This window comes from Aythya fuligula, chromosome 7, assembly GCF_009819795.1.
Source record: "Aythya fuligula isolate bAytFul2 chromosome 7, bAytFul2.pri, whole genome shotgun sequence".
Taxonomy (NCBI): Eukaryota; Metazoa; Chordata; class Aves; order Anseriformes; family Anatidae; genus Aythya; species Aythya fuligula.
Genome location: NC_045565.1, coordinates 16,363,979 through 16,377,454, shown reverse-complemented (window position 1 = coordinate 16,377,454; position 13,476 = coordinate 16,363,979). Strand labels below are relative to the sequence as shown.

Here is a 13,476-nt window from a genome sequence, read left to right as displayed (position 1 = left end):
CAAAGACAAATACTTTTTAATGATGGTGCCTTTCCAATAGTCTCTACAGTCTGGATACAAACCATGCAGTCTTTCTGTGCTGAGGTGGATGATCAGAATCAAGAGCAGTGAGATTGTTTTTGTATCTATACCTAATCTTAAATCATTATGATCCTGGTCTGTGACTGGAATTCCTAAAAGTAAGTGATGACACATAAATGTTCTTTACTGCATAGCCTGTATCTCTTACAAAAATAAATAAAATCCCCTGTTCCCTGGTATGCTGGTACCTTTCTGAAAAAATTGATTTTGCACTGGAGGAAGATGAGTTGCCTTAGTGTGAGGGATTTCAAATCACAGGTCACACTGCAGCAATGTTTGTAATGATACAATAGTTTTGTTCTTTTTCCCCATTTCTCCCCCCCCTGTTCAGAAGTAACTACTGACTAAATAGCTAGAGTTTATCCATGCCTAAGATAAATTTTTGGTAATGAAAGTGTAGAATCCATGATGTTAGCTGATTTTTATAAGGTAGTTCGTGCATTGCTAGGGCAAGCCTGAAGCCTATTAGTAAAAGTAGAGAACCAGGCTGCATTCACATTCTGTCCCTAATTAAGCCATTATCTGTGTATGGATCACTTAATCTATTTTTTTTCTCAAATTCATAATATTCTAGGTATAGATACAATACTAGCATAGGTAACGATATACATCCCAGTGTGTGCTTCTCAGATGATACCACAGTGTTGCAGTGTTAAAATATGGGCATTGGGACAGAGCAGATCTACAACTGTTGCTGCGTTCATGCAGATGTGGAAAGTGCACGACTTTAGTATAAAATATGCACCTGTTTTTTTTTTTGTATAAAATAAGGAGAAATTTGCTTTTTTAAAATCTCCCTTCTATAATAATAATAGTAAGAAATGTCTCTTCAGCCAAAATGCCTTCACCAGTTTATATTCCTTTTTTCAGGTATTCAGGGTATAGGAATGCTTAAGTGAATGTATCTGAATTAATTTTTAAAGTAGATTACTCAAATCAGATTAAGATTATAGATAGGTGTATTCAGGATTAAAGTGGTCACAGTGCTTGAGAAGTAAATTAAGATAAAACAAATTAAGTCTGCATTAGTTCTGAATAGGAACTTCTACTGAACAGCTTAGTGAGATTTAAATAAATCATTTGAATTTGTCTTGAGTTACTTCAGATTCTCTTTGTTTCACATATTTGTATAGAAAATCATTCATGTCCCTTTGACTGTCTTTTTAATTACCTATATCTCAAAACCCTTTCTTATCCAAGTTTTGTTGGGATAGGCAGGAGGAGAAATTCTGATCTTGCTTTTTGTACTAAACATAACAATAAAAAATCCAGGTACTAGCACATTCTGCTTTTTGCTATTTTATCCTATAATTTAAGCAGAATATCTGGAAGTGGGGGGTGAACAACCAAGTCCCATCTGGTTTTTTTTTAGTATTTTTTTCTGCTTTTACCAGGATTAGACATGATGAATTTAATGTATCGTCCTTGCAGGAGTAACAGTATTAAGTATCAATAGCAACAATCTGTGTATCATAGCACTTGTTTAGTTCTTGATTAACCAGGTCCTATACCCTCACTTTACCTTCCTTCACAGCAAAATGAGCTTATTATTGTCAACTGAAGATACGGTCAAGTATCTTCATATTGTCAAGTTGAAGATACGATGTACAAACTTAAGAGTAGCTAGCAACCTGGATAAAAACCTACTGTTTGGGACTCTTCTTCATGAATTAGTTCAAAACCCTCACCACCAGTATTCCTTCACCACTGTTTATTATCTGTATTCAGTACATTGTATCCCCCAGCCCAACAAGCTTGTTTCTTTGTTCTACAGTCTTTTTTCCACTGTGTTATACTACAGAAGGCTGTTGCTTTGAGCTTTGTGACTGTTGCCAAATAGTATTTCTAATTGCAACATTCCTTGCTAATGCTGGTATAAAAGTTGCACAGATATGAAGTAACTTTGTCACAAATGTTTGCTTATTTTTTGTCTAAAGCTTTCAGAATACAACTTAGAGGTTGTTATTCACTCACAAGCCAACTTCAACAGCTTTCTCTTCTTAGTCACCATCTTCATAGATTTAACTGTTTTTGCAGTCTCACAATTGGTGAACTTCGCAGAAGGTAATGAATATCAGGTACCAATCTACAGCAATGACATTCACCCAAACTTTGTTTCCCTTGTACCTACAGAATTTTTCTTGAAATAATAGATCGTACTACCTGTATCTTCTCCTATATGTCACAATTAACGTTTGTGATTTATAAAGGTTTGTAAGTGGTGCACAAGTATTAAGGTTAAAATGCTTCTTCCAGTTTGTAGTATGAATAACTTCTGTACCTGCCAGGGAAACTCTTCTGTGGCTGGATAAGCGCTAATCTTCCCAGCTGGCTGAAGAGTTGTGGCTGCAGTTCTTTTCCGGGCTGCTGACTGACCTTCCTAACCTTTGCTTCTCTGGACACCAAGGACTACAAAATGTTGAATAATGGTAGTTCTTCCCACCAGGACTCTGCTCTCATCTCTTTCATTTTTTTGTTTTGGAGGAGGCAGAAAAGGAGAAGCTGGGTTTCATAGCCTAGAAGGGCATATGCATTTTGTTAATGTCCACTTTGCTTGTAGCTTACATCAATACTGTAATAAGAATATCCACTACCCTACGAATACTCCCTTATAAGTGCAATATTTGTAACTGTTTGATAATCTTAGATTCTAATTTTGATATAATTTTTTTTCTGGTTTTATTTTCTTATTTTCTTCTTTCTTTTTGGTCAAAGTGTTCTTTGTGAGAATGCGTGTCTTTAAGACTGAATTATTTCAGGAATAAAGAATTTGAGATTGATTTACATAATCATTCATTTGAAAGGATTGTTCTGTAACATTCAAAGACTACTGCCAGCTTTAGCCAAAGTGAATTCAGTTTATGATCCTAGTCATCTTTCTACTAATGCAAATATCTGGATTCAGTAAAGAGGAAGGTCACTGCTGCAACTATTAATATTTTGGAGAAAGGTATTATGTAAGTTCTTGACTGCTATTTGTGGATTTCTCGTTTCACTGCTTTAAATCCAAACCAGCCTGATAATGGTTGAATGTCATCACTTGTGTTGTGACTACTAGGAGGATTACATGATACTCAGACTGAGCGGTGTATACAACCCCCTATGTTAATCCTGTTCTTACTGTGCAGGTGCCCATATTTATGAAAACACAACTGAGACTAATCAGGAATTTTAGCAAAGATATCAAATACTAAGGTGATAAAGAGATTACCCTTGTAAACCCATTGGCAAGCCTCTACCAGCCAGGGTGAGTCACTTCACTGCTTGTCATGCATTTTGCCTGTTTACTGTGTGACTAGAGGGAGGATTTCAAAGCCGCCAAGACAGCTTTATTCGCTAGCATTAATGTTCTAAAAATAGCTGTCTCCTCATAACTGCTTATATGAAACAGCAGCAGATTCTATTGATGCTGTGTCTCAAAATTGACTTGAAAAAGTAGGATAAGTTTATGGCATCTTGAAATTTGAGAGAGGAGTAATAAAAGTCCAATGGAAGGTTAAAAATCCAGCAATCCATTTCAGAAAAAAAAAAAAAAAAAAAAGCCTTTTATTTCTTTTACTGTAGTAATTTTCAAACTGAACTGTTCTATGGGTCATTTTTGATGGTAAGTAGAATGAAACAATTTAAGAGCCAAGCAACAATGGAAGTATATGTTTGGGGAGAAAAAAGAATGAACTGTTTTGCCTGGAAATGGTCTCCAAAATGTAGCTGCTTGGAGAATGAGAGCAAAAATTCTCCAGTCATACCTTGACAGAAGGTAATTTTAACTGGCTTGTGAAACAGTAGATGGTGGAAGAAAAAATAACTCCTTAAGGGCTAGGAGCAGAATAAATTGAATTGGTACACTGCCATCGGGGACATCACTGTTTAAACAGGCTTTGCTGTGTTAGACAAGCAGCCATCTGTCCCCCATACCATCCTTGCATATCCACTCTTCACCCATTGTCCCAAGAGTGCCACTCCCTTAATGATTAGCTGTCATCAATTTGGTTGGATTTAATTAAGGTTGTTGATGGATCTCCAGGCACCTTCTGAGAAGTTGTATTTAATCGGAAACATACAGGGCGGCCACTTCCTTAGTTCTGCTCAGAGACCTCTACTGACAAGTTGAAATTAATCAGAGACAAAATCCTTTTAGTGATATGACCAGCTGAGCCAAAGCCTATGTCAAGCTTTAACAAAGTGCTCTTCTCTTATGATTCAGTGTCTCAGAGCTGGCAGCGAGAGATACATGGCCCTGCAAAAAGATTAGGAAGGGTGGAGAGGAATGGAACTGCAGGATTTGTTCCAGAACCCTGACATGACTGGCATCTTAATTTCTATTGTTATATACGCTCTTTCCTGCAGAAAAGACCAATCTAATACTGAAGTGGCTCAGCTAGAGATGGCTTGGGGGATCTTGGAATGGATCAAAACAGACCATGACACTTAAAGACATCTCTGAGCAAATAAGGAGACATCAGGTAACTTGTAGTAGCGCAGACTGGAATAAAATAGGTCTGGGAGTCAGGGATTAGGGATGGCAGCTCAGATCTAATCAGGTGAGCAAAGTAGTCCAGGGAGGCTGATCTGATTGAGATAGCTCAGGATAAGGTAGGCTAGCACTGGAGTGTGGGGAGAGTGACATGAGGAAAGACATTGCCTCTGTCATTGTGCTAATGAATGCCTTAAGTGCTAGTAACATCCAAATACAATAGTTCAGCAGACAGGACTAAGTCTGAACTGACTGGAATCTTAGCAAACTGGTTAGTTTTACTGTTAGTTAAAGTGAGGCACCTCTTAGTGGGGCTAGTTAAAAGTTAAGGCACCTCCAATTAAACTGAGATGCCCTAGGGCAGCTCACATTGAGGTTAAGGAGGTCAGGGTGAGATAACTGAGAATAAATAGTGATAGGCAAGGGTTTTATGAGGTTGTATGGGAAGAGTAAACGGGTGAATTTACCCAAGAAATTTACCCAAAGAAAGATGGATCCAAACAGTTCAGAAAGATGTGGTTATGATATCTTGAATGTATTTTAGGACTGCATTGTTAGCATGCATTTATTGCAGCATCATAACTGCCCCTTATTCCAGTTGTGTTGTAGGTTTTCTTTTCAGATCTAGTGCTAATAGTTTCATCTCTGGTTCATTTTGGTTTTGACACTGAATTCAGCTGGAACACAGCCTAGGATTCACCTTTTAATAATACTCATTCAAGTAAAGAAAAACTGCAAACAAAGTTAGAATTTCACATGTTCTTTATAGGTGTATGCTCAGGATGCACAATGAAACTTCGGTGGGGTTCACTGTTCAGTTTGTTGAGAGAACTGTTTTTCTGACTTCTCCTGAAAAGTCAGGACTTCTGCTCCGTCCATTTGTGACTCTGTGATAACAGTTGTAAAAAATACAGGCTATAGGGAGAGTTGGCTATTGGGTATCAAGCCTCTTTTGTAGTTCTACATTCTCCCTTAGAAACCAAGGTTTGTGCCATGCTTCAGACGCATCAGTGTGGGGTGTGCAGACAATTGCATACATTTTTTGGCGTCTTGGGAATTTCTTAGGCTGATGCTCCACTCCCAGGCTGAATGCCAAAAAAAGAAAAAAGTTTATAATGCAGAGAGCAGTAAGTGGCAGGAAGCTATTGAAATTCTCCTTGTGTAGCTTGCCTTTCTCTTTCCCGGCTTCCCCCCTATTTTTCTTGAAATTGTTTAAAAGAGAGATCAGCTTTTGAAGGTGAATGTACCTGAAGGTGCTGCCACCATTAGCTAATGTAATTTGGAAAAAGGGAGGTTGATTTACAGTGAATGCAGCTCAACTTCTCTTATGTCCTAACATTTGCTGCTTCCCTTTTGTTCTTGTGCAAGGCATGTTAGTAATTACAGCAGTCAAATGCAGCAGAGAAAAGTGTTTATCAGGGGGTGTAAATAGAAGAGGCAAAATACGAGCAGCTCAACCTCACAAGGATGGGAATGTTGAACACTGAAGTGACATCTCTGTGTTGAGCTTGAAAGACTTCTAACATTTAGAGTTGCAGGATGCAAGCCCTCTATGTTGAACGTGTCGGTTTGTTTTTCTTTTCCACTGGTAGCCAAGCTAGAAATATAGCTCATTTCCTGTACTATCAGGAAAAAAATTTTAAAAAATGGAAGCAGAGAAATATAAATATTCCCTACCAAAATGCTTCAGAACTTCCAGTCAGTGTTTGAATTTGGATCTGAAGAAATGCCAGTCTGGTTCTGAAGAGGACAAAGCAAAATCACTTTTGTTTACTTGGAAATGCGTTCTCATATTTTTAAAATTGGACTCTTAAGAAAATACTATTTTAAAAATAACACAAAAAAATGATTCCCAGGTGGTTTGCAGCAGAAAAGGGTTGGAGGTGTGAACTGGGAGAGCTGTTAGCGTGTAGCACAGAAGCTGCGAAGAGGTGCTGACTTTTTCACGGACTTTGGGGCAGAGAAGCCCGCTCACGCCCCAGGCGGCTTCACTCGCCCTGCCTCAGGGCGCCGTGAGGGGCCCGGCTTGCGCCGCCCGCCCGCCCGCGCGCCGCCTCACGGGGGCGGCCCCTCGCACACAAGATGGCGGCGCCCGCGTACCCGGCCTGGGTGGGCCGCTGGGTCAGCGGGCAGTGGCGGCAGAGGAAGCGGCCCCCACTCGTCCGCCCCACCCGGCCGCTGGTGCTGGCCGACAAGGTGGCGAACCGCAGGGAGACGGCGGGTGGTGAGTTCCCGGCGGCGGGGCCGGTAAACGCGGCGTCCCCGAGCCTCGTCCCTGGCAGCTGGCCCCGCTGCCCCAGCCCGGGAAGGGGAAGGGTCGTGTGGTGTCAGGGCGTGCTCAGGTCCCTGCTGGGGGGCGCCCTGTGCTCTGAGGGGCGTTTCTGTAAGGTTTCTAAATGTTGCAGCTGGAAAGCTGTGGTGTAACTCCGTTTGCTGAACGTTAAGGAAATGCAGAGGAAAAACGCAAAACAAAGCATCTGTAGTAGCTGTTTAGCATCCCCTTGGGAAGTTGGACAAAAGACCAGGAGCATTTCAGCAGGCAAGGGGGTCCGGTTTGTGCCATGGAATTAGTGCACGAGGTGTTTAGAAAAGAGTATTTTCCCATACTCCAACCCTCAGTCTGTATTTTACAATATTCCATGTGCAAGTCCTGCATATAAAGCGCTTTGAATTGTTAACATAAATGCTTTATCAAAATGTAACAACCAGATGGCTCTGACTGTGCTAATCCTTGTGCTAGGAGCTTCTTCTCTAATGGAAGCAATGATGAGATGCTGCTGTTTACTTCACTTTTGTTTTTTCTCATCTTCCTCTACTTCATTTTAAACTTCTCTTTGAAGATTTATGTACTGTGGAGGATGTTAGAATCAAATCTTGCATACCTAAGCTTTCATTGTTTTATTTTTCCCTTCTAGACGCAACTTGCATTACAGAGATGTCAGTAATGATGGCCTGCTGGAAGCAGAATGACTTCAATGATACAGCTTGCGCCAAGGAGATCCAGATGTTCTATGACTGCGTGGCAAGGGCAGAAGTAATTAAAGCCAATTTGGTGTTCTTTAGGGCTAGTGGTAGGAAAGGAAGAGAAGCCCTCAGTCATATTTGTGTACCAACAATAAGTGTTCCATGAACAATTTGATTTGAGCTAAAGCCAGCTGAACTGTAGGAGAGATGCAGGATGATGTACATCAGGAACACAGCTCTTCCTTTTTGAATTTGGAATTTCCTTAAAATAAAGGAGCATAGGAGGGGACTAGATGTTTTGTATGTTATAACTAGGGATAAAACAATAGTCACATCCAGTCCTTTCTGTGTTGTCAAATTCCTGAAGTAGAGTTCAGTTGCTGTTGGCCAACTCTCTTAATTTCTCTTAATATACTCCAGTTTTTAATCTCTAAAATTTCAACACTGTTGAAGCAAAGTCTAAAGGTTGATACAGGTGCAAAACTTGTCCTTAAACTGATTTCAAGTTTTTATGTTTTTAGTAATAGGATCATAATTTAATAAATAGCTTTTTAGTGCTGCAGTTTGACATCATAAATGAAAAATTGTCCTCCAATTATTTGGTAGATTACAATAAAAACAAATTGAAAACTGGAAAGTAAAAGGTAAAACATGTTTGTATTGCAATTATAAGCTTATAATATTGTTAATTAAGAATATGGAAAGATATAATCTTCACAAAATGTTAGTTATTCATTAATTTCACAATTTAAAGAAGACTATTTGGGTTTTAAAAGCCTTGTGATTATTTAGCCAAATGTTATTATGAGTTTTCCTTAAAGAAATAGTGTTCTTCTGAAATAAACATTCCAATACAATTATTAGCACTCTATGAGAGTGAGTGTTAAGGTGGAAAATAAACAGAGATAATATTCTGGGCTTTCTTTTCCTGTTTCAGAAGGAGCGCAGGGAGAACGAGGATGAGGAGACACTGTCACCCCAGAGAAACTTAACTTCAAGCAAAGTGAACAAACTCCTGAGGAGGTTTCCTAATATCACACGTTATGCATAATGTGCTTTGTTAAAGGGACTGCAGACAAGCAATTAAAGTTGGGGTCTTTGGAAAATAAGTGAAAAATACAGTTCTGTGAGTGTTTGAAATCAAGTGATATGTCAGCACTGCTGTGTGGATCTCGACAGCATCTTTGTTTCCAGGGTGGAAGAACAGCCTTCTTGACCATTGGCTGAGTTTGTTGGCATGAAGTTCTTGGGTCTCGCAGTCTTAAGGATTTCTGCAGTGAGTTGTCCAGCCAGCAGCAGTGTGGAGTCAGGTACTCACTGCGAAATAAAATCTTCTAGGAATGTGTGTAAACATATTTTTGAAGTTAAAGGGTGACCTCTCTTTGTATATAAGTTTTTTGCCTAACTTAGGAGCTGCTATCAGTAAGTATTCAGGCCCAGAGATTTGGCCAACTTAAAATGGATAGTAACACCATGACTCATATTCGTACTGGTATTTATACACAGTTTGGTTCCTCTTGAAATTTTTTTAATTCCTGCTGATTTACAAGAAGGCTGCAGAACAAGAAAGAAATCTTCAGCAAAATACCTTGCTAATACACAATATATTGGTAAGGATGAAATATATCTTTAATATAGACACTTGTGATTTAGACCCTCTGATCTGCAGGTACAGTGTCGTGTCAGATTGATAATGTTGTCTGTACTGTAATAAAATAATACAAGACTGTTGGTCGGTGTGGGTGAATAATAGTCTACAGCAAAATGCCCCGTTGTTTATTTAAGGGGCAGCATGGCTAAAAGGTGGAAAGTTCAAGCATGTACTGATACTGAAATTGTATAATTAACTGTTAGTTTTGTTATTTTTCATTAGAGTAACACAAAACTGCAAACAGGTCCTAGTTTAAGGACCAGTACCCAATTGATACTAAAAAAAAAATGCAGTTCCTCAGAGAACTAGCAATATAACCATTTATGTTATGAATTCTTTGGAGCATAAAGAAAAAGTAACAGTCAAATAGGGAATGTGATACTTGCAGACTTTATGAATGTGTAGTTGGCTTGAAGATGACTTCTGTGGAGCCCCAGGTCTACACCTCTTCATCACATAAATCTTGCTCAAGTGTATGCTTTCAAGTTACTGAAGCAGTTGCCATTGAGTGTTACTTAAATGTTCATTAGTGGGTTATCCCAGAGAGTAATTTACTGTGGTGTTGCTATCATGGCATAGATGGAGCCTTCGGAGGACTCGGGGGTCACTAAGAACATTACATTCACACCTGAGTTTGGGAAAATGCTTCTGTTATATGACATTGAATTTTCAGTCCATAAGATGCTCTCTGAGAAGGAGAGCTACCTGCTAATTCTTTTTTCTGCAGGAGACAAGCTAAGGTGGTAATGAGGAACAAATTAATTCTAAATTCACTTGTATTGGTGATGGTTTTTCTTTGTATTAAAATACAATATAAACTATAGTTTTGCACCTCTTAAGTTAGCAACTATGCTAAATGTACCAAATGTAGTGTCTGTCAAGAGCCACATCATTATGTAACAATCTGTAACAGCAAATGTAATACTTTTTTGTTGTATTTTTACTTCTGAAATTTTGCTTAGTTCTCACTGATTGAGATTCTCACTAAGTCTTGTTTTTTACTGCTTCACAGTGAGCTTCTCAAGTTCAGTTTTTATTTTCCCTGTCTCTTTATATGCCTACTGTAAGCTTAAAACTACCATGCTAAGGTTTTCCAGTCAGTAAAGGAATGTGTATATTTGGAGGAAGAAGGGAGGAAAGGGAATGCTTTTCAGATGCATTTATCTGAAACATGCAGGTTTTATAGTTTCTTTAAAAAGTACTCAAGCAGCTCTTTTGGCTGAGAATCCCATGCAGTAACCAAAAAGACTCATGTTACTGATTGTCATTTGTAATTTGAGTTGCAGTTTCTCCACATCTCATGTTAAGCTTATATTGGGTGTATAAACATGTTTAATGACATGCTTACATTTAGGGTCATTCCATTGATAGTTACTATGTGTAACTGCAGTACGTGACAACATCTACTCTGAGTTCAGGGCTTGTACCACTCCATAATATTGTTGCTGGAGCATAAAAGAAAACTGTGTTCTGTTGCTCCTGGTGCTGAGCCCACTGGTTAAGAAAATTGCTGCAGAGACCTGTACGTGACTGCATAGTGGGGAAAGAATTATGCGAAAGCTGACTAGCTGTGTTCTACCCTTCTAAGTAGGATTTACAGGATTGAAGCAAATCTGCTGGAATTCCTTGATCTTATTCTCGTTCCTTATAGCCTGAATATTTTACCAGCTCTGTGTATGATTGCTGTTTCTTTTTAGGGTTTCGCTGAAGATCTCTTACGGAGGAAACACTGATTTATTTTTTTTTTCTTGATTTTCCTGAACTTCAGACCTCAGTCTCTCTGCTTAAGGGTGGGAAATCTTCAGAAACTCTTGACAAACACAGATGTAAAGAGAATAGCTACATTTAATCTAAAGCAGTTGTCATTTTTGACCTAACAGTCAGTTTAAAAAGTTTAAAAAGATGATTTAATACCACTGTTGATTTCTTTTTAGGCTGGCTGGCATCTAGGCCTAGAACCAGAGGGAGATTTATTGATTTTTTGTTTTGTTTGCTTAGATTTGCAAAATAGCTATGATTATTCAGACTTTTTAAAATACCCTTTGCTCCCTAGTACTCCTGTTGGAAATGGGCTATTGATTAGTTTTTCTGTTGAGCAGATAACATTCAGTATCTGCATGCCTGATGTCCTTAGAGGGTCAGAATAAGATTTACATTTCTATATTTTAAAAATATTTTTCTTTCTCCATTTGCACCTTAGTTATCAGTTAGAAACAGACTCATTGTGCTTTTGTAATTAGTCTGCAAACAAAGCTGAGAAGGATTAACAATTTCTACTGGCTACCAACAAGAATTCAGTAGATGCACAAGAGAATAGCCGATAGCAGCTCTGTATAAGTGACATTTTCACTCAAATAATCACTTGAGAAAGCAAAGAACCACCTCTGTTGAGGGATGTGCACTTCCATCAGTTTCTAATCCTTAATTATGTTCACCCTGTGTTCTCCGCTGAGGACATGCAGCTATGAGACTAGCAAAAGAACTAAGACCCGGTTCCTGGCGCCAAGTCAGTCTTGTCAGTGACTTGGACCTTTTCTTATTCCTAATGTGGCAAGCAAAATTACTTTCTTCTTCGCTTAGAGAGATTAAGATATACCTTTAATGGGAAGACTTGGTCTTCAGCTGGGTTTTATGAATAGTAGTCCTGCCAGTTCAGGAGTAATAGGTTTAATTCCTGAGATGTAAATTTGTTTTAGAAGGCAGGTTTGTTTGTTTTTTTTTTTTTTTTTTGGATTTGGAAGGGTCTATATGGAATAATCTGGAAAACAAAACAAAAAAGACAGGCTGTTGGGAATTGTAGACTGTTACTATAGAATATGCTTATATCAGGGTGAGAAGGTGATTTATGTTAAATAGTGGACTTAGGTAATCACAGCTACTTCAAACTTGCACTTACGGGAAAGTTCTAAATAAGTAATGTATCTAGAGGTGAAGTAAAGCTTATTTAAAGTGCCATAGTTACATTGGTATGATTTCCTTCTTGGTCAGTCATAGACACAGACAAGGCTAATTTAGTTTGTGGTGTCTTGGAAATTGTTAAAGCTAAGAGAGTCCAGAGAAAACTGATGCCAGTGTAACTAGATGTAAAATTGTGGTCACTTAAATAGCAAAACCCTTCTGTGTAGGCAAATCTTTTGATGTTGTTTGACTCATAGCAGAGTATTAGCAAATAAGGGAAGGAAGAAGAGATGCATAGCCATGAGAAGCTCTTTTTGTATCTGAAATCCATCTCAAGGAAATGTCATTACAAGTGCAAGAAAACCAGGGGGAGGTCTCTGCAAGAAGGAAATAGTTCTGAAAGAGGACCCGCCATAGAGGAGACTACTGCAAAGACCAGTGTATCTTGGCATGGTTTGTTGTTCATCAGGAAGCTGAATAACAAACTTGGGCTTCTCTTGCTTTTGGTGCACTGGTCTGTATTTTCCTTTTGAGTAAATCACTTCAAAATATCTAGAGAAGCCTTTACTTAAGAGGGAAGCAAGCTACTGTGAGAGAAATCCAGTACAGGCTTTTGCTGTAGGTTCTAAACTCAATTAGTACATGTCAGATAGAGGTTGAATGCATCCGTTCCTTTCCAGTTCTAAAGAGTTAAATAGTTGAGCATCATCTTGGGAGTTTTGAAGTGGCATCAACAACCTCTAAACTCCTGGCTAAGCAGTGGAGTTCTTTAAGTGCTGGTGGATTTTCTGTTATTGTTAGTAGTACATCCTTTCCTCGTGTTTTCACTGGAGTAAGTGCTTCTAAAATTCCAACACATTCTCATCTTTGCTTTTTGTTTTGCTCCTTTTTACAAATGCTGCTTGAGAGTTACAGAATGCTATAGCATCTAAGCTATTTGCATCTTCTGTTGACCTGATCATCTGCCTCCTGAGCTACGAGGATCATAGGATATAGGAGATTTGCTTCTAATTAACTGAGTGTAATTCTTGGCCAAATCCACTGTGTCCAGAATGCACTGTGGTACAAATCCACTCAAGAAACTGCTCCCTCCTACCACTCACTCAGTCCTCCTGTAAAAGATCCAGCTGTAGTGGAATTTCATTGCATTTGATGAGTGACTAAAGATGAGGCAACACAAAACTGTCATGTGAAGTGAGTAATGGGCAATAAGTGGGAAAAGAAAAAAAGAGGCTTTTCATCAAGCCAATGGATTTGTATCAGCCTGTTTCTTGTTTTTATGCTGAAGGTGTCTTTGGAAATGCTTCTCCACAGGTTTGGCCAGAAGTGAGCTCATTTCTTAAGGTGACCTTTGTGGTTTATGCTGCAGAACACTAAGAGTTAATCCCTCCATAATCAGAATATAAAT

The 13,476-nt window shown here is 38.8% G+C and overlaps 1 protein-coding gene across 1 annotated transcript; it reads left to right on the top strand.

The window, feature by feature from the left end:
- Window positions 1–6,623: 6,623 nt before the first annotated feature.
- On the top strand, window positions 6,624–9,250 carry CHCHD1 (coiled-coil-helix-coiled-coil-helix domain containing 1). Its single transcript, XM_032191717.1, has 3 exons — window positions 6,624–6,779; window positions 7,471–7,589; window positions 8,457–9,250. The coding sequence occupies exons 1-3, from the start codon at window positions 6,638–6,640 to the stop codon at window positions 8,568–8,570; spliced, it is 375 nt and encodes a 124-aa protein (XP_032047608.1). The 5' UTR covers window positions 6,624–6,637; the 3' UTR covers window positions 8,571–9,250.
- Window positions 9,251–13,476: the final 4,226 nt, after the last annotated feature.

Coding starts and splice junctions, on each gene's coding strand:
- CHCHD1 (XM_032191717.1), top strand. CDS start 6,638: ATGGCGGCGCCCGCGTACCCGGCCTGGGTGGGCCGCTGGGTCAGCGGG. Junction 6,780..7,470: donor CCGCAGGGAGACGGCGGGTG/GTGAGTTCCCGG, acceptor TTTCCCTTCTAG/ACGCAACTTGCATTACAGAG. Junction 7,590..8,456: donor ACTGCGTGGCAAGGGCAGAA/GTAATTAAAGCC, acceptor TTCCTGTTTCAG/AAGGAGCGCAGGGAGAACGA.